This window comes from Parasteatoda tepidariorum, chromosome 7, assembly GCF_982258835.1.
Source record: "Parasteatoda tepidariorum strain Cologne lab strain chromosome 7, Ptep-v5.0, whole genome shotgun sequence".
Taxonomy (NCBI): Eukaryota; Metazoa; Arthropoda; class Arachnida; order Araneae; family Theridiidae; genus Parasteatoda; species Parasteatoda tepidariorum.
Genome location: NC_141761.1, coordinates 44596657 through 44615729, shown reverse-complemented (window position 1 = coordinate 44615729; position 19073 = coordinate 44596657). Strand labels below are relative to the sequence as shown.

Sequence of the window (19073 nt, the reverse complement as noted above, 5' to 3'; positions counted from 1 at the left end):
GTATCGAGACAAGGCGACAATTGACAAATATCGCTGAAATGCATGGGCCACAAATTTGTTACCTTGAAATTCTTTTGAATTTTACAAAATATTAACGCCTAATGAATACTATACCCTAAGCAGCGATGGCTCAGGGAATTGAGCATTCACCTTTCAATGAGGCGAACCGGGTTCGAATCCCAGTCGATACGAATTCCGCATCCGGCTTGCACCGATCACAGTGCTGACGTGAAATATCCTCAGTGGTAGACGGATCATGGGTTAGAGTCCCTTTGCTGTCAGGCTAACCTAGGGAGGTTCTCGTAGTCTCCCACTCCGTGTAACGCAAATGAGGATTAGTTCCATCAAAAAGTCCTCCACGAAGGCAAATTTCTCCCAATACTTGATCCTGGAGTTCCCTTGTCTTCTGGATTGGGTTCAAAATTACAAGGCTACGGAGTTAAACATTAGTAGTCGTAAACCCGAAAAATTAGGTCGGTGGTTCAACGACGGTTATAAAATATAAAATTTTAACGAAAAATAGTTTTTTTTTTAATCGAAATCTTTAAAAAAAAAATTTGTTCTTATTTTATTGTTCTATGTATCTATGTATCTATGTTCTATGTATGGTATTCAAATAGACTATAGAGTAACTAAAAGTGTCTGGTACAAAATGTGCTGTGCTTTGCATTCATGTACTGGTAGTATAATTGTTCGAAAATGAAATAATATTTATTGCTCTTTTAGAATTAACTAAATTTAAAATTCTGTAACTTTTAGATAGTTAATTTTTAATATAATATTTTGTTAGTTCTTACTTTCCCTGTTTTCCTCATTTATTTATTTATTTGGTCTCAGCATTTTAATCTCTTTGTTGAATCTTTTTATTTCCAATGAGCTGCACAATCGGTCTTGCCGATGAGCAGACCTAGTGCTTTCTCCAGTGCTTTGTTGAATCTACTTGTTCATATTATTTCCCCTTTTGTCATTTAATTTTAGTAAATACTAATCTTTTCTCATTATGGGGTAATGAACCTTAGGATGTTTTGGAATAAATAATTTTCGATGTGTACCATAACATGAATTATGTAATGTATGTGAAGTTAAATTTTTTTTCTCCTCAAGTTTGTCTACCATATGAAGTTTTTGGACCACTAAATAAATACCTAGGTGGTCCTATTAGATCACTAAATTTTCACTGCTGATGTCAACCTTAATATTGATATACAGTTAAACCTCGCTATAGCGAATCGTCTGTTGATTTAGTAATATACTCGCTATAAACGATATACCCGCATTTCACTGCATCCAAATATTTAAAAAATAATTTTTTAGCATATAATAGTTAAATTATTGAAAATATTAGGGATTGCGATTTTACATAATTTTTTCGAAAATGTAAACGAATTAAACAGATAATAAATAACTTTGAAGAGAAAAAAACTTCTTTGCTTAAAGTTTTACATTTTATGGAAGAACTTAGTGATTTTTGATTGAACACACTTTGATTTTAAGTAGAATTCATCAATATTCTTATCTACAATTCAGGATTTTCTGTTGTAAAGAAAAATAAATTCAGGCAGTAATGCTCATTCTATACTCAGGCAGTAATGCTTATTTTATAATCTCGCAGCATTGCAGAAAATATAAACGAGCATTAATACTTATTTTACTTAAGATATAAATGATGCTGAAATTTCATTTTCTTCCATAGCTTCGTTCTTTCGCTTAATTTCGGAGACAATGTCATCATCGGTAGAGGTACCAGAAGCGCACACTTCTGGTACAGAGTGATAGGTAAATTGTCTTCATTATCTTCGTCCTCCTCATTAGTCTTTCTTCAAAATCCTTCGAAAGAACTGCGTGTCGGAAACAGTTGTGGATTGTTATCGATGCCACTTGCTTCCATGATTTTTCTAACCAAACAATTGCTTCTCGAAGAGAGATGTTGCATTCTGGGTGTGTATTGCTCTGTTCATAGTTCTAAGAACACGCTTCACTAATTGTCTTTTATAGTGTGATTTTAGATTGTGAATAATACCCTGGTTCATGGGTTGTAACACCAAAGTCGTATTTGGAGGTAGAAATGCGAGCTTAATGCACTTTAACATGTCTAAATGGGGCTGAGCTGTATGCATCTGCGAGTTTAAAGTTGGAAAACTGAAAAAAAATTGCGTGATTTGAAATTCTAGTTCTTTATAACCGAACTGAAAATTTCTCAGCTGTTCACCATGAGCGTTTGAAATAACATTATCTAAATGGGAAAAGTTCACTATATTCATGTGAAAACATCCACCAGGTGGAAATATTCTATTTTACAACGCAAAACCCGCGAGTTGATAGATTTAATACTTTCTGATATTAATCTCAAGCACTTGCCTACTGATTCTCAGTTGATGCTCGAGACGTAGTTAGACGTCATATCCGAATATGTGACATTTTTTGTCTCCACCAAGTATGACCTTTGGAATAACAAATGGGAGGTCTAGCAAAGGTAAGAACTTCACCATGTAAGGCTGAACGGCTTGCGGCTGAATCAAACCTTGCTATCAGTTTTAATAAAATTCCAAAATTTTTGACAAAACGTAAGAATTTATCTAAAAACCATAGTATTGTGGCAAAGTGACTGGAATCCCATCGGTGCAAAATAGACTGAATCAAAACCTTAATCATACTAACTCAAATTTTGTCTGGGCACGCTAGAACTAATGATTATCTTTACAAATTTAGGCATATAGATTCTTCTCTTTTCACCTGTAACCAGTAAACTATGCCGGTCCGTTCTTGTTGAAAGCTACCAGAGGAAGAGATAGGTCTACCTACAAAGGATACATAGCATATTGTCCTTTGTAACAAGAGCTATTCATTTAGAATTAGTAAATGACATGTCATCTAAATCATTCATTGTTGCTCTAAAGCGTTTCATAGGCAGATGCCTACAAGGATAGCAAGATCAATTTTATATTTTATTGCTGCATCCAAAATATTAGCAAAGGACCAAAAATTGGTCATAGCAGATCAAGATAAAGTGGTTCATCACCTAATTGACAACAATATCAGGTGGAATTGTTATAACCCACCTTCAGTACCTCACATGGAAGATCTAGTGGAAGCAGGTGTTAAATCAGTGAAATATCATTTACGCCGTATAATAAGACACATAATACTGCCTTACGAAGAGTATTACACTCTACTCGAGCAAGTTAAAGCTTGCTTGAACTCAAGACACATATCACCCATGTCAAGTGATCCAAACGACTTGAATCCACTAATGTTGTTGTTCATTTACGTCGCACTAGAGCTGCACAATGGGCTATTGGCGACGGTCTGGGAAACATCCCGGAGGATGATCCGAAGACATGCCATCACAATTTTGATCCTCTGCGGAGGGGATGGCACCCCCGCTTCGGCAGGCCGACGACCTGCACGCGAAGTCGAGCACTTTACGGTAGAACAGTTTAACGAGGACCAATACCGCACACCCTCGGTCCCTACGCAGACTGATCCAAGTGGTCACCCACCCGCACACTGAACGCAGCCAGTGATGCTTGACTTCGGTGATCTGCTGGGAACCGTGTCTTAACGATCAGTCCACTGCGGGACGAATCCACTAATACCAGAACATTTCTAACAGGGCAATGCTTAATATCAGTACCGGAGAAATCACATAATTTTCCGCCTGATAATCGATTATCTTGACGCAACTTCTGTAAAAACTGACTCAAAGTTTCTGGAATCTGTGGAAATCGGAGTATCTATTTCAACTGCAAAATCGTCCAAAGTGATATTCCAGCCGACACAATATTAAGGTAGGTGATTCAGCGATTATTAAAGCTGATAATTTGCCTCCATCAAAATGGACCTTACGAAGAGCATTCGAAGCATTTCCTGGAAGTAACAACAAGATACGAGTTGTATGTCTAAAAAATGCTGATAGAATAATTAAAAGATTGATAGTTAAGTTGTGCTAAAAATAATTAACTTTAAATTTAGCTTTTCACATCATTTTTGTATTGAATGCAATCACTTGTTTTATGTTAGAATGATTCTTTCGAAGTTATTATATGTGCATTATTGATCCTTATTTGACATTATTCTAATAATGTGCTTCATCTATGTGTCTTAAAGTTTCGATTTCATTGTGTCTTAATATTTTGATTTACATTGTGTTATCAAATTTATGTTGGAATAATACATTTCAAGTTGTAGCTTACATTTTCAAGCTGTTTCATTCTTACAATGCGGGCGGAGGTATATTCAGTTGCAAGTAAGAAATGATAATTTAAAAACTGAAACCCTGATTTCTTGAAGCTGAAATAAATAAATATATACAACGAAGAGCCATTATATTATGACCACCTTTAGCCCTCAAAACTGTAGCACCCGCCGTGGCATTGATTACACGAGGTGCTGATAGGTAGTCTGAGGTATCTGGTACCAAGCTCTCACCAACTGGTCCTGCAATTCCCTCACATTGCGAGGGTGTAGCGTGGCAGCACGAATTTGGTTTTCCAAGTAGGACCATAAATGCTCTATTGGATTAAGGTCAGGTGAATTTGGGGGCCCAAGACATGATTTGAAAGTCACTGGAATGTTCCTCGAACCAATCCATGACGATTCGACCCTTATGACATGGTGCATTATCCTGTTGGTAAACACCATCCCCCGCAGGAAAAATTGTTGCCATGAATGGATGAACCTGGTCTACAACTATGTTCAAGTAGATTACAGACGTCAGGGATTGTTCTATGAGGATTATGGGTCCTAATGTGTTCCATGAAAACATTGTTCCTGGGTGAGAAACCATGAAGACCTGGGCGAGCCCATTGTTATAGATGGAGGGTGGTAATAATGTAATGGCTTTTCGGTGTATATGTGTGTGTGAGAGAAAAATATCCCTGAACTAATTAGCATGGTTTTTACCGAAGTCAAACATAAGATTTTTGTTATGCAACTGTATAACAGAAATTCACAATCATTTCAATATATTGGTAATTGTTGGAATAAAATTTATTGTTGTTAATTTTATTGTTGGAGTGAAATTTAATTAAAGTTTTAGATTTATTATGGTTAAATAACAATTTGGATAACAATACAGTTTATAAGTTAGAGAAATCACCAAACAGGGAAATATTGCCACGTGTTGAATTTTATTATTTTTCATCATGCTCAATATTAGGCTTCCACCGAATTTTTATGTTTATCTAAATGATTAGAAAATTATATGTATTTTTTTCCCCTTCAAAATCCTGTGGAGATGCCCTTATGGAGATATTCATTGAAAAATTCATTTAGCAAAACTCGGTAAAATAAAACGCATTGCATTTTACACGAGCAAACAACAAACCATATTATATGAAGTTATCAAGGTTTTCTAGTTACAACCAAACTAAAAGTTGATTGTTGTGTTTTATGCAGGCATGATTTTATGCATATTATGTTTGATGAGGAATTTCAAAACATTATTATCCACTGATTTCAATAATGGAAATATTAGAACTGTAAACGACCGAACAATGGAAAAATGCAGCTAAAAATGCTGTAATGCTTCCTGTCTAAGACTTTATTTATAGCATAACTCGGTAAAATAAAACGCATTGCATTTTACATGAGCTAACGATAAAACATATTATACAGAGTTATCAAGGTTTCCTAGTTACAACCAAACTTAAAAGTTGAATGTTATGTTTTATGCAGGATGACAGAACTTGTGTACAGGTTTCAAAACATTTTATTTGTGTATCAATATTCTCTCAACAAGAGTCAGCACAAACATGCACAAGTCGGCTCATACAGATTTGCATACGTTTTGAATTTACTTGGATGGTCAACATTCTGTTTATACTAAAATATGCATTTATTTGATACGAAATGTTGGTACATCATACATATTTATATATATTGCTAAACCATATGCATGTGCAATACTTTAGAGAAAAAAGAAATTTAAAAAAAAATATTAAGTCTCTTATTTCAGTACGAAATGGAACCACAAGAAATAGCAAGCAAAAAGAGTGCAGATTCATGTATAAATAAAATGTACAAAAAATTTCAAAGCAATATCACTTATACTAATATTTTATTAGATCTCTTTAGTTCTCAACTTTTCTTTAGTAAAGATTTCAAATCAACATTCAGGTTAGTTTAGTTAAGGGGAAAAAATAACGAATAAACAAATATTTAAACCAGCCGATGTCAAAGTAAAGGACAGAACTATCAGACGAAGCGAATTAAGAGCTTTTTTTTTTATATATATATATATTTCGTTAAATTTTTTATAAAAAAAAAAAAACTTTTTTTCCCCTGGTAGGACAGACAATCTCAAACAAGAACGCCTCTTTGCTGCTACCACTTTTCTAATTAAATTGGAACAAAAAAAAAGTTATTAATAAAATATATTTGAACAACAACAGGAGTCATCAAGGAAACTAAATCTATGTTTCCGTATTTTGCTACAAGTATAGCACAAAAAAGGTTTAAAAAAAATTTTTTTTTTTAAAAAAAAAGAGAAAAATATACATTTTTATTTCTCAAGTATTCCCTTTTACACAAATCCCACAAACTAAGCTTGAGTTGTGATCCATAGGTTAGAAACTTGCAAAGTCTGGCCTTAAAAGAACGATGAAAATATTTAATGAAGTTTTAATTCTTTTGGATGATTGACCGTGTAAAGCTAAGCGCAGATGGCGCTAGAGATAAAAAAATTCGTCGTAAGACTTCCGGGATAGTACTTCCGACTGATTTTTACGCCTAAGCGTGAAAAAACGAGCATCCTATATTATTATACTCGTAGTGTATTCAATACAACACGTTATTTCAATCTACCTTTAAACGAAAAAAACAACAAATGAATTCGGAAGACTCCATAGATTTGCTATGGCGCTACCCAAAAAATAACAAAAGGAGATATTTTACGCAAATACAGCCAAATAAGGGATAACACTCAAAACATGGATAACGTTACACTTTATTTATGCTGTGATATTAATTTTGTTAAATTTATATTAGGCTCGCGACCTGTTCGAATTTATAAATTATGGAAAACTCCTGTTATTGTGATTTGTGCTTAAATTTATGCTTAATTTCACCATACATAAAACTTCCTAGAATATTAACCCCTTAATGATCGGTTAATTTTCAAGAAAATGGTCATAAAAGTGCTTATTTAGCCAAATACACGTATTTGATTAGTGCTGATATCTAGTTTAAAATTAACTATCTACAATTACCTTAAAAATATTCTGGTACTGCCATCTGGTGTGTAAAAAGAGAAACAAAATGTTTTCCGGGGAAAAGAAATGAATTAGTTATATTCTTATTGGCGCATTACTACTGAACACTCCAGCCCGGAGCGAGAAATAGAAGGCGAAACCTCACCCCGTCATTTTCACGGGAGCGAGAAGGAAGGAGTTAAGCCTGTTCACACATCTCCTCGTAAGCATAACATAAGCGGAAGAATACACCGGAAGTTTTCTAAATTTCTTCCGGCTTAAGGAAGCTTATTGTTTACATTCAGTCAACCATCCTTAGTATTTAGTGAAGGGCTTACATTAAACATTAGGGGCTAAATTTAATATTAACCACTTTAACTTAACAATTATTTTGAAAGTTAAGGGGTTAATGGATTTATAGTTTGGGAATTTAAAGGTAATAATAAAAATATTCGAGGAGATTTCTCTTTTGTTAATATTTATTGAAGGGCATAATTTAAATATAAGAAGCTAAATTAAATACAGTACAGAACCCGTTATCCGGAAATCAGAAAACTAACAACTCAATAAATTTTCCCGCCATTTTTAAAAATGTTTTTTTTTTCCTCATAAGATTTTTCTTTCTTTTTTGAAAGATGTTTACCTTACCATCATTTTGGAAATAATCATTAGTGTATTACTTCATCGTTTTTTCTTCTTTTTAATATTATTTCCAATTTTTTTTAAGTTGGGTTTAACAATAAAAAAAAACGGCTTTTAGTACCGATTCAGAAAACCGGAAAAATCAGTTATCCGGAATAGCGATGGTCCCGACCGTTCCGGATAATCGGTTCTCAACTGTATTAATATATCCATAGACAGGTAACCCCAGTTTTAAAGGTATAATGAAAATTTAAGACACAATTTCTCTTCTGTTTCTATTTACTGAAAGAGTGTAAATAGACGAATTTCTTATTCATATATATTCCTTGAAAGGAATAATGAAAATTGTAAAGATACAATATTTACTTAGTGGTGTATAGTAAATATTGAAGGAAGCAGTAGTTGGAATGCAATCTTAAAAAATACACTAGTCTGTAAAGAGACGGCGATTGCACTGCAGGGAAGAAACTATTAATGATACTTAACTAAACATTACAATATATTGTGCGTTTCTCAAAGAACTGGAACTTCGATAGAATGAGTTTTAATAATTTTAAATGGTTTTCTGGAGTTGCATTTAGGAGCCGAGGCAAAATGCTTGCAATTAAAATAAAGAACCAAAATTTTAAGTATTTTAAGCACGTAATTGAAATAATAGCTTTACAAGATTATTTAAAGAAAAGAATATGATGTGTTAAGACTGATTTGCCATTAAACTCGAAGCATTAAAACATATGTCGGAGTAATATCACAAGATAGCTGGACAATATTTAAAAGTGTATTTTTGTTTTTTAACATCAAGCATGAAAGAGCCAAAACCAAAATTAAAATGACAACTTCATGTACTACTCTAAATTATATGAAATAAAAAGGAAGACTAAGTTATGAAACTTCGCTTAACAGTTTTTTTTTAATACTTGATATTCTTTTCTTTGCTGCTAATTTAAAAAAAAGAAGGAACCATAATGCCATTTACATAAAATTAACAAAATTCAGAACCTTTCATACAAAATCTGAAATACTTAACTTCAAATTATGACATCAGGTAAAATTTGCATTAATATGCTATCATAGATTTAACCTCTTCTCTGCCGGCTCCGTATCTCATATGTTCGGCGTTTTTGTGCCCGTATGGTAGGTATCACATGCCACGCGACAAAAAGAAAAATTGCATCATAAAAATTTAATTCTAGTTCCAAATTTAGTTTAGTTCTGCTATAGCTTCCTCTGGTTCTGAGATTCACTCTTTAAATGTCTATAAACTTTAACAAGCATTGGCTTCTTTGAGACTAAAACTGTTACTCATATTGAACTTAACAAGCCCACATGCAGAAAACATGTGTTCAATAGCTGATTTAAGTTCTGTGTTACTTTTCTAATTGGGTACTCGCACTACAAGAAGATCACCAATACCCAAACATGTGATGTCAGCGCCAGCCGATCATTTACCAACGAAATGGCATGTTAAAAGTTGAGCTAAGTTTCTCCATTATTTGGATACGTTATGTTATAATGTTGTTTGAATTATAATGTTAATCAACGTTAAGTTTACCAAATACAGTGACGTATTGCACACCGAATTTGTTGAAATAGAATTCGTTTTTGCTTACTTCTTTTACTTAACTTGGATTTATTATATGTTCATTTATTTTATTGTAACCGTGATATATTTTTTTTTTGTATGCATGGCAATTGCAATGCATAATTGGTTTCTTTCTGTTCTGTATGGCTTGATGTCTGTCTTTGTGTAAATATTTAGAGAAAGAATTGAAATGTGAAAGAATAAAGAATGTGTCACTAAAGAGAATTGATACTTGATAGGCTGACTTGAAATAGAATGGAAAGAGCAGTCGCTAACCTAAACAAATGCCACGTTTCAACAACCAATTTGGATCGAGATACCCATACTGCGTCACTTGCAGCTATCCCATTGCAAGTCTGACTGATAAGTAAATGTTTAAGGTTATAATAGTTTGTGTCTACTGATAATAGTCGAAACTAAAATAAAAAAAAAGAGCTACTGGATTGGAAAGGGTATTGGGTGTTTTTCTGAAAGAACGGCCCTTTATACAGTTGTGTAATATCTTCATCACAGAGTTGAAATTAATGCACTATTGAAAGTAATTAATTGAAATTAAGAAAAAGTTTTGTCTAGATTTCAATAAAAAATTATACGATACTGAATGTGTGATTTTTAAAATGAATTTTATGTTTAACATATCTTCCAATATCAATGCTGCAACACTATATATTTGCTGTATACTGTTACACTATATATTGCTATTTTATTTTATATTTGTTACACTATATATTGCTATTTTATTTAATATTTGTTACACTATCTTTAAAATGCACGATATATTTGCGCTTTCTACCATCCCAAAAAATAACACCCAGCTAAATCCACATGGGTTGAGCTTTTTTTAAAAATTACCTGGGCTTTTTTTCAGTGCTGGTTTCCAGAGTAATGATTATAATACAATTGTAATAAGATGTAAAGAAACAATTTAGTGAGCATATGCCATATTATTTATGCAAATTAAACTCATACTTAAATAGGATATCAGAAATTAGATTAAAATATAAAATCAAGCATCAATACTCTGTTGTTCAATTCTGTAATGTATCACTGAAAAGAAAAAAAAAAACTTATTCTCAAGTAATATTTGCACATGCATATGGATAATTTAAGCATTAATATAAAATTGTGGTAGTGTTTTGAACACAGGAGAATTGTAACATATTGTGTAAGCAACAGTCTAAAAATTTTTTAAATTTTAATATAAGATGATTTACATATCCATCTCATAACAAACAACATACCTTAACTTTGTTTAAATTAATCAGTATTTTTTAATAAATATGTAATTAAAGTATGTAAGAATGTCTAAATATCAATTTTAAAGTTTTCAGATAAAAGTTACTTAAAAAAAATAGTTAAGTTATAAGACAAAAATTTTTTTAAGTTTAACATTAAAATTAAATTTAAGGAAAAATAAAGGTTGAAAAAAAAAAAGCTTTGTGCAATAATCAATTAGATAATAAAAGATCTATGAATATACATTAAAAACATATTTAATTTTTGTAACAATACTAAATTTAGAAAATTCAAAGCAAGGGTGAGTAAAATTTTAAGAATTTCCGCATTCATAGATTATTGCAAAATTTACAAACATAGATTTATGGAATAAATTTGTAATAAATTCTATCTGTTCAAAAATATAAATAATTAATTCTCAATATAAAAAGATTTTTAATTGTGCTAAACATACATAAACTATGAAATATATTTTAATCATAAATAATAGTCATAACTGATTATAAAACAACTGATAGTCATAACTGAGTAAAATTTTAAGAATTTCCACATTCATAGATTATTGCAGAATTTACAAACATAGATTTATGCATTAAATTTGTAATAAATTCTATCTGTTCAAAAATATAAATATTTAATTCTCAATATAAAAAGGTTTTTAATTGTGTTAAACATACATAAACTATGAAATACATTTTAATCATAAATAATAGTCATAACTGATAATAATAATAATAATGATAATTGTAACAGATCTTATAAATATATTTATAATCAATAATTATAAATATATTTATAAGATCTGTTTTATTTTTAAAGCAACCTTAAATGTAACTAATTAGGCCGAAAAAACCCCTTAAATTAAGAAGTTAATTTAATAACTACTAAATTTAAAAAAAGACCTCAAATCAGAACTTATGTGTGAAAAAATTTCTATTAAAAGCATATAATTTTTATTAAAAAATATTTTCTTTTAAATTGAAACAATATCTAAAACATAAACAGATGAATAAAACTTTGCATGTGACAAATATACATAACTTCATTCTGAATTAACAAATCCATCTTTTCTGATATGTCACATTCATAAACTTTTGACAAAAACTTTAATATTCAAGTATCCTTTAACTTTAGCCTAAAACTAATTTCAGAATATAAGTGAAGAAAGTGATGGACAACTAACCCTCAGCAAATAATATGCAATTTCTTACAATTTAAATTTCGTTTTTTTTTCTAAAGTAGTTAATTTAAAAGTTTTTATTTTACAGTATTCTGTCATAAGAAAAAAATTTAAATTGCATGAGTTATGTAAAATTTTCATAGTAAAACGAGTAACCAAGGTGAAAAAAGAAAGAAAAAATGATAGACTAGTTTGTAATTCTAATATTAATGGATTGAATGAAATGTTTTAGTAAATGAAAGGGTTAAAAATTATATTAGTAACTATATTCCAACTCAATAGTTACACATTTAAAATAATAATAATAATGTCAACAAAATACATAATATATATTAAAAGTTTAAATACAAACAATTATTATTTTGAATTGGAGGAGTAGAGAGAAAAAATATTATGATCAATCATAAATTTAAGTAACATATATTTTACAAATTAAAAGAAGTCACTGAGAAACACTAAATAATAAAAGTAAAATTCAATGAACATTTCAATAGCTATGAAAATTTTACAGTCAGTGTTCTTATACTGAATTACTTATTTAAATAGGAACAATTATTCATAGGAAAAGCATATATTGCTGAGCTTTATAAATTAATATAAAACAAATCTAAAATATTACACGCATAGAATCTAATTACAGGAGAACTAATTAAAATATTTTTGCCAAAGGTCAATATGAATGAATTTCTATGTCAAAAATAAACACTTCATTTTTAATCTACTTAACAGGAAAAAGGGTCTATATCTATGCATTTTATTGTAGAAATATAAATAAATAGACAAGTAAGAATATTTTAACTACACATAAATTATCAAACCTTTCTTATTTTTAAAATCAAGTTGGAAATTGATACTAGCATTTTATAACCACAACGAATTTTTACAAGATTAATATTTCAAAATTCACTAAAAGACTAAAATAATAAAGTTTATTTGCATAAACCGAAACAGATCACGGTTTAAAGTGATTGTTAATAATTTTTTTTCTTAAAGTAAAATTATAGTGCAGCTAAGCATTTATTTAAGTTCATTTCAAACATATAAATAAATGTTTAAAATAATTTTAAAAAAAAATTGCAAAACAATTTTTAGAAATGCATAAAATTGTGTCGGTATCATAACTGTTTCAAATTATACTGATTAAAATTTTATCACAAAATGAAAATAACTTCAATAGTGTGTAAAATATAAAGGAAAAAAAAAATATCAGTCTCAAAACCCACAAGTCAATGAATGGTGTTAACCTATATGGCAAGAGAGAAGAAGAGTTCTACTTTATTAAATACTAGCAAAACTTTACAAAATATTCAGATTCTCAATAAATTATAAAAAATAATTTGTCAGTTTATCAGAAAATTATTTAATAATTTGCATGTTTTGGTCAAAAACTGTAATTAATAATTTATACATATTTTTTTATATTTGTTTTCATAATGGCTGTAATGCAAATTGTTAAGTTACTCTCTTTAAAATAAACTTGTAAGCAAAGTATTAGCAACATAAAAATGATCGAGGCATCAACAGTTTTTCAAAAAAATTATTTACTGGTCCAATGAAAATAAATACTAAAGTTGCCAGGTTTGAGTATCTAACTAAATCACACAAATATTTCTTAATAAATATGTGACTTTTTTCATATTTGGGTGATTCATTCACATATTTGGGTAAAAATGCTTACAGAAATATTTCTTCAATTTTCTTTTTACATTTACAGAAAGAATTTTTTTTCTTTTTTACAAGTATTTAAGTCATCACAATTTCAATTATCTACTTAAATACTCACGATGCAACCCCATTTAATTTTAATTGATAATTTTCATCTAGTTTTAAAAAATTCATTTTTATAACAAGACCTACAGTTTATTTCAAAACAATATATGTTGCATTAGAAAAGAGAATGTGAAATGACAATTGAACTAATGATGAAACAGTTTCAATTTCTTCATAATCCTTTTAAATACAGTATTAGGATTTGATATAACTTAAAAAATCTACAAACATAGTATTTTTGATTTTTATTTTAAGAATTCCACAAAACGTTTTGATTTAAGTAAATATAAATGATTGGGTAATGCATTCTTCAAAAGGTTAAATGTAACATAAACAGCAATTTTAAATTAAATAATTTTACTATATATAAACTTGTTATTATAAGGCATAATCATAGAATAAAGAATGTTATTAAATAATTTTAATTATTAAAATAAGTTTACAAACTTGAAACTGCTTAATAACAATTGAAGGTAGATAAAACAGTAACACTCCTTATGAAATAAATAATTTTAACCTATTTATATTCTATACTTAAATTTTTTTTTTGAGAAATGGATGAAATATTTAAATTCAAAATAATTATTTGTATGTGTAAACAATATTAAAAAACCTGGCAACATTAGTCTAGGAGGAATCATTTTATATTTTGTAACCAACTTCATGAGCCTTTTTTACAATGGCAAGTTTAGAATTATCATCTTCAACTGGTAAATCTCTATATGGTGCTTCTCGAGTCCCATGTACCATTAATGTCCACTCCCTTATAAAGCCTGTCTGTTGAAGTTGGCCATCAAACCTGACTTCTAGTGTCCACCTTCCTCTAGGTCCTTCACCCCAAGTATGTGTTGTCATAAATGGCCATTTTGTGAAACCATCATACTGGTCATCATCATTTGGTCGTTTATTTAGGATCATTGACCTAAAAAGTTAACAAACAACAATTTTATTTATTGCTGTTTTAAAAATTCACAAATAAAATTGAGTAATTTTATTAAAATTGACAAAAATTACATAAATGCATTTTAACTATATTACAACTGATAGAGATAATTAAAATTATGTACTGAAATCGAAATATATTTAAACACAATCTATTTAAATTTATTGCTTATGAACAATTTTTTTTTGCTAATTTGCTTTTAAAAAATATGGTTCTAAGTAAAATTTTTTTTTTTAAACATTTAATAAAATTATATTGGATTAAGATGATTTTTAATAAACATTATTTAATAATATCTTAATTACAATAATAATTTTGAATCAATTTAATTGACTAATTTAATAAGGTCTATTTATTTCAAGATATTGTACTTAAAATTTTTACAATCTTGACAATATCAAATTAGTACTTAAATAAAAAACTAATACTTAATCAGATAAAAAATTTATAAGCACAAATTAAAAGGAATTGCTTAAGAATTAGAAAAGGATATTATAATTGCAATTGACTTCAACAAAATCATAACTAAACATGAAAGAATAACCATTATTATTAATAAAGTCAATCATAGAAATGAATAACTCTGAATTAAAAGGATTACTATGGGAGGTGAATTGTATTTTTCGATGTTATATGTTTTAGGTTATATTTACATAGGTTGTTATATTCATAAATAGAGGCGCTAAATTAAAGTTTTTACATGAAAACAAATTACAATTACTGCATACAACCAATATACATATCTTAAGAATATATCATAAATATACCTAATAAATATCTAAAGGACAAAATATATGTTTAACTCACAAATTTTCTAACAAATTAAAACTTAAATTTAATAATATTTAATAATCTACAGGCATTACATTAACGTTAAAAAAATAACATAAATCATAATAATAAATATAAGAAAAGCAGCATTTTGAGTTTTATCAACACTGAGATAAAAATGACAACCTCTTACTCAGTTTATAATTTTTTTTTTAAAAATGAAAGACAACTAATGTACGATGTATGATAAAGCTTTGATAATTTGTTAGAAACTTAACATTTTTCACCATTAAATACTAGATAATTAAACAATATCAATTATTTTAATGAATAAAGAAATTTTTCAGACAATTAAAATAGAAGAATTCAGTATATTAAAACATTAGTAATAAAAAATAGATGTATACAAAGTAAAAATATCTGCATAATGTACCTTGTTCCCATTGGTGATATTAAAAATAATGTAACATCTCCACGTCGTGTGGAATTTAGAGTTATAATGGCTTGAACATGCTCCAAGTAATTTACTTCTGTTTCTTTTCCAGCGCAAGCATCAGTGTCAATATATATTTGAGTGCTAGCATTGTTCAAGATTTTGCTGTTAAATCAAATAATTTTATTAGAATAAATTTATGCACAACAGTTGGTTTTACAATAATTTTAACTCAAGTTCTTTTTGCATAATATTTAAGCTCAAAAGTACTAAAATACATAAAAATATACAATTATTTTGAAGTCATTCACTAAATTTTTTGGGGGGGAAAAAGAAAAAAATCCCAATTTTTAGTCAAAGATATTGGAATACCAAAAATTCGTTGATAATTAAATATATGTATTACTTACAAATTTTCCAATAAATTAAGCTTAAATTTAATAATTTTAAATCATCTTCGGGCATTACATTATGACAAAAACATAACATAAATCATGATATAAACAGATTTAGACAAAATGAAAACTTTAAGCATACACAAACTTTAAATTAGAAAATTTTCTTCAAGCATCGATGAATTTTCGTAACTAGTTTCAACCCTTTTGACGTCATTTCATTTTAGCGAAATTTGTTTGAAAATCACATAGTTTTTTAAAAATATGTTTAGAGTTCACATCAGCAATGAAAATTTAGTAGTCCAAAAGCTTAATATGGTACACTAACTTGAGGGAAAAAAAAATCAAATTTCATAATTCATGTTTTGATACACATCAAAAATTATTTATTCTATAACTCCTAAGGTTCATTACCCCATAATGAGTAAAGATTAGTATTTATTAAAATTAAAGTGACAAAAGGTAAAATAATATTAACAAATAGATTCAATAAAGATATTAAAATGCTGAGACCAAATAAATAAACAAATGAGGAAAACAGAGAAAGTAAGAACTAACAAAATATTATATTAAAAATTAATTATTTAAAAGTTATAGAATTTTAAATTGAGTTAATTCTAAAAGAGCAATAAATATTATTTTATTGATGAACAATTATACTGCCAGTACATGAATGCAAAGCACAGCACAACTTGTATATATGAAATTTCAGCATTTAATTAAAAAAAAATTTGTACCAGACACTTTTAGTTACTCCATTTGAATATCATACCTCGCATAGAACAATAAAATTAGTACAATTTTTTTTAAATGCATGGAATTCAATCCAAAAAAAACTATTTTTTGTTAATATTTTGTAAGTATCAAAAAAATTTCAAGGTGACAAATTTGTGGCCCATGCATTTGACTTCAACTACATTTGTAGAACACTTAGCAACAATTGTCGCTGTGTCTCTAACTGGAGTGAACCTTAAAAGTGTTTTTAATATATTACAGTTACATATTTTATTAATAGAGTTTTAATAAAATATATAAATTTGAATCTAAATGTGTGATTTTTAAATCATGTGAATACGAATCTCAACATTTAATTTTAAAATGGCTTAAACATGAATCTTGATGTTTGATTTTAAAATCGTGTTTACACGAATCTCGATGTTTGATTTGAAAATCACCTGAATACGAATTTCGAGGTATAATTTTTAAATCACTTGAATGTATATCATAATAGCAGCTTTTAAATTGCGTGAATTCAAAGCGTAATGTTTGATAGCGCATTGTATTTCGTATTTTCATGATTATATATCTTAAATCGCTATGTGTGATTTTAAATCGTTAAATGTAATTTTAAATTGCATTTGCATTTATAGGAAAAAGTGTAAAAAGTAATTTTTTTTCTCGGGAATTTGAAAAAGACAAATTTACTTTGAAGATGCAGCCGACCGGTCTGTGTAGGGGGCAGGGAACTGTCCTTGCATCCGAAAAGTTCTGGGATCGAAGCCCGGGCAAGGCATGGATGTTTCTTTCTCTCTATCTGTGTTCTATGTCCTTTCTCCATTGTGTGTGAATGTGACCCGCCCTATAAACGGGTTGTGGTAGTGTGACGTGGGCGACGCTGCTCCAGCGCCGTGGCTTCACCACCGGTGCCCACTGGATAACGAAAAGAGAGTTAGCAGTTCTGGCACTTTCTGTGGCCAATGGACAATAGTTCCAAGTGCCCGTCATTAAAAAAATAAATAAATAAAAAAACTTTGAAGATGCGGATATTTTCTTTTTTAAAGTAATAGTAAAAATTTTTTCGTAATGTTGACAAATTTTTCACGAACAGCCTTTGTGTATATTATACGGGTCTAATTATAAATAAAAGAAAAAGTGCATTTCAAACTTTATTTATTATCAGTTGCTCACAAATCACACAATATATAAATTAGGCTTTATATTTTTATTGAATTCAAATCTTATTTTAATGCTGTAAGGTACATGTGAAAAATTTTATTTCATATCCCAGGTTTAAAGCAAAATAAATCAAGATGTATAATTAAGATATATTTAAAAAAAAAAGAAGAAAAAAACTGTTGACGATGCAAACTTTTTAATGTCGTGTAGAAGTTATTAGTCATTATTATTAACAGAGAACACAAGTATTATAAACTTAGATTAAAAGAGTATACTTACTGAGGTGTTTTTATTGCTCCAGCTTCACAGTGATATCTAGCTGGAACAGTTTTCCAAATTTTGGCTAATGCGACCATTGCTCCAGCATCCAGAACACCAAATCCAAATAAGTGGTTGAATTCAAGACCAACTCCATTCATGTTCCAGTGAAATCTGCCTTTGCTATCATACAAGGAATTTCTCTTGGAAGTTAGCACAGTCAGATGCTGAACATCTCTCCAGGTTAGGGTAGGGCTAAAAACAAATTTTGAAATATCACATTTCGGTCGTAATAGCTTGGTTAATGTAGTTGAATTATATAATCAGCATATTTTTGAAAGAAAGTAGGGGTTCTTTTTCATTATTCAGATATAAATATGAAATAATTGTATGTGTTATCGTTAAAGTATGAAATCCGTTATTTTATAGAATACCTAGTTATTCCGTGAAATAACTGATCATGTCAGTTAAAGTGTAAAACTCTCTTGTATTTCATGGTTTAACTAGTTATTTCATAGAATAACGATCTGCAGCCCGTTAAAGTGTAAAATAATCTATATCATATATCTCGCATGACAAATACATTTACCTTCCCTACTGCATTTATCTATTTTAGCTATCATCATAAACATAACCGAAGAAGGATTTTTCCAATTGGGCTCAAGAAACGGCCGCATAAAACAATTATATTCCCGATCCCAGTTCAGTGTCTGCGAACAAAAATGAATTAAAATCGAAGAAGTACCGGATGTAGAAATATCGCTCCGGTCGTTTGCT

At 29.2% G+C, this 19073-nt stretch overlaps 1 protein-coding gene across 1 annotated transcript in view; it reads right to left on the bottom strand.

The window, feature by feature from the left end:
* Positions 1–13079: 13079 nt before the first annotated feature.
* Positions 13080–19073, bottom strand: part of amon (prohormone processing protease amontillado) — a 276980-nt gene continuing 270986 nt past the window's right edge. Inside the window, exons 11-13 of the mRNA XM_016069221.4 lie at positions 18318–18551; positions 15748–15912; positions 13080–14522 (exon numbers count right to left, since the gene is read on the bottom strand). Coding sequence (XP_015924707.1) covers positions 14243–14522; positions 15748–15912; positions 18318–18551 — 679 coding nt within the window. The 3' untranslated portion in view covers positions 13080–14242. The remainder of the gene's footprint in view (positions 14523–15747; positions 15913–18317; positions 18552–19073) is intronic.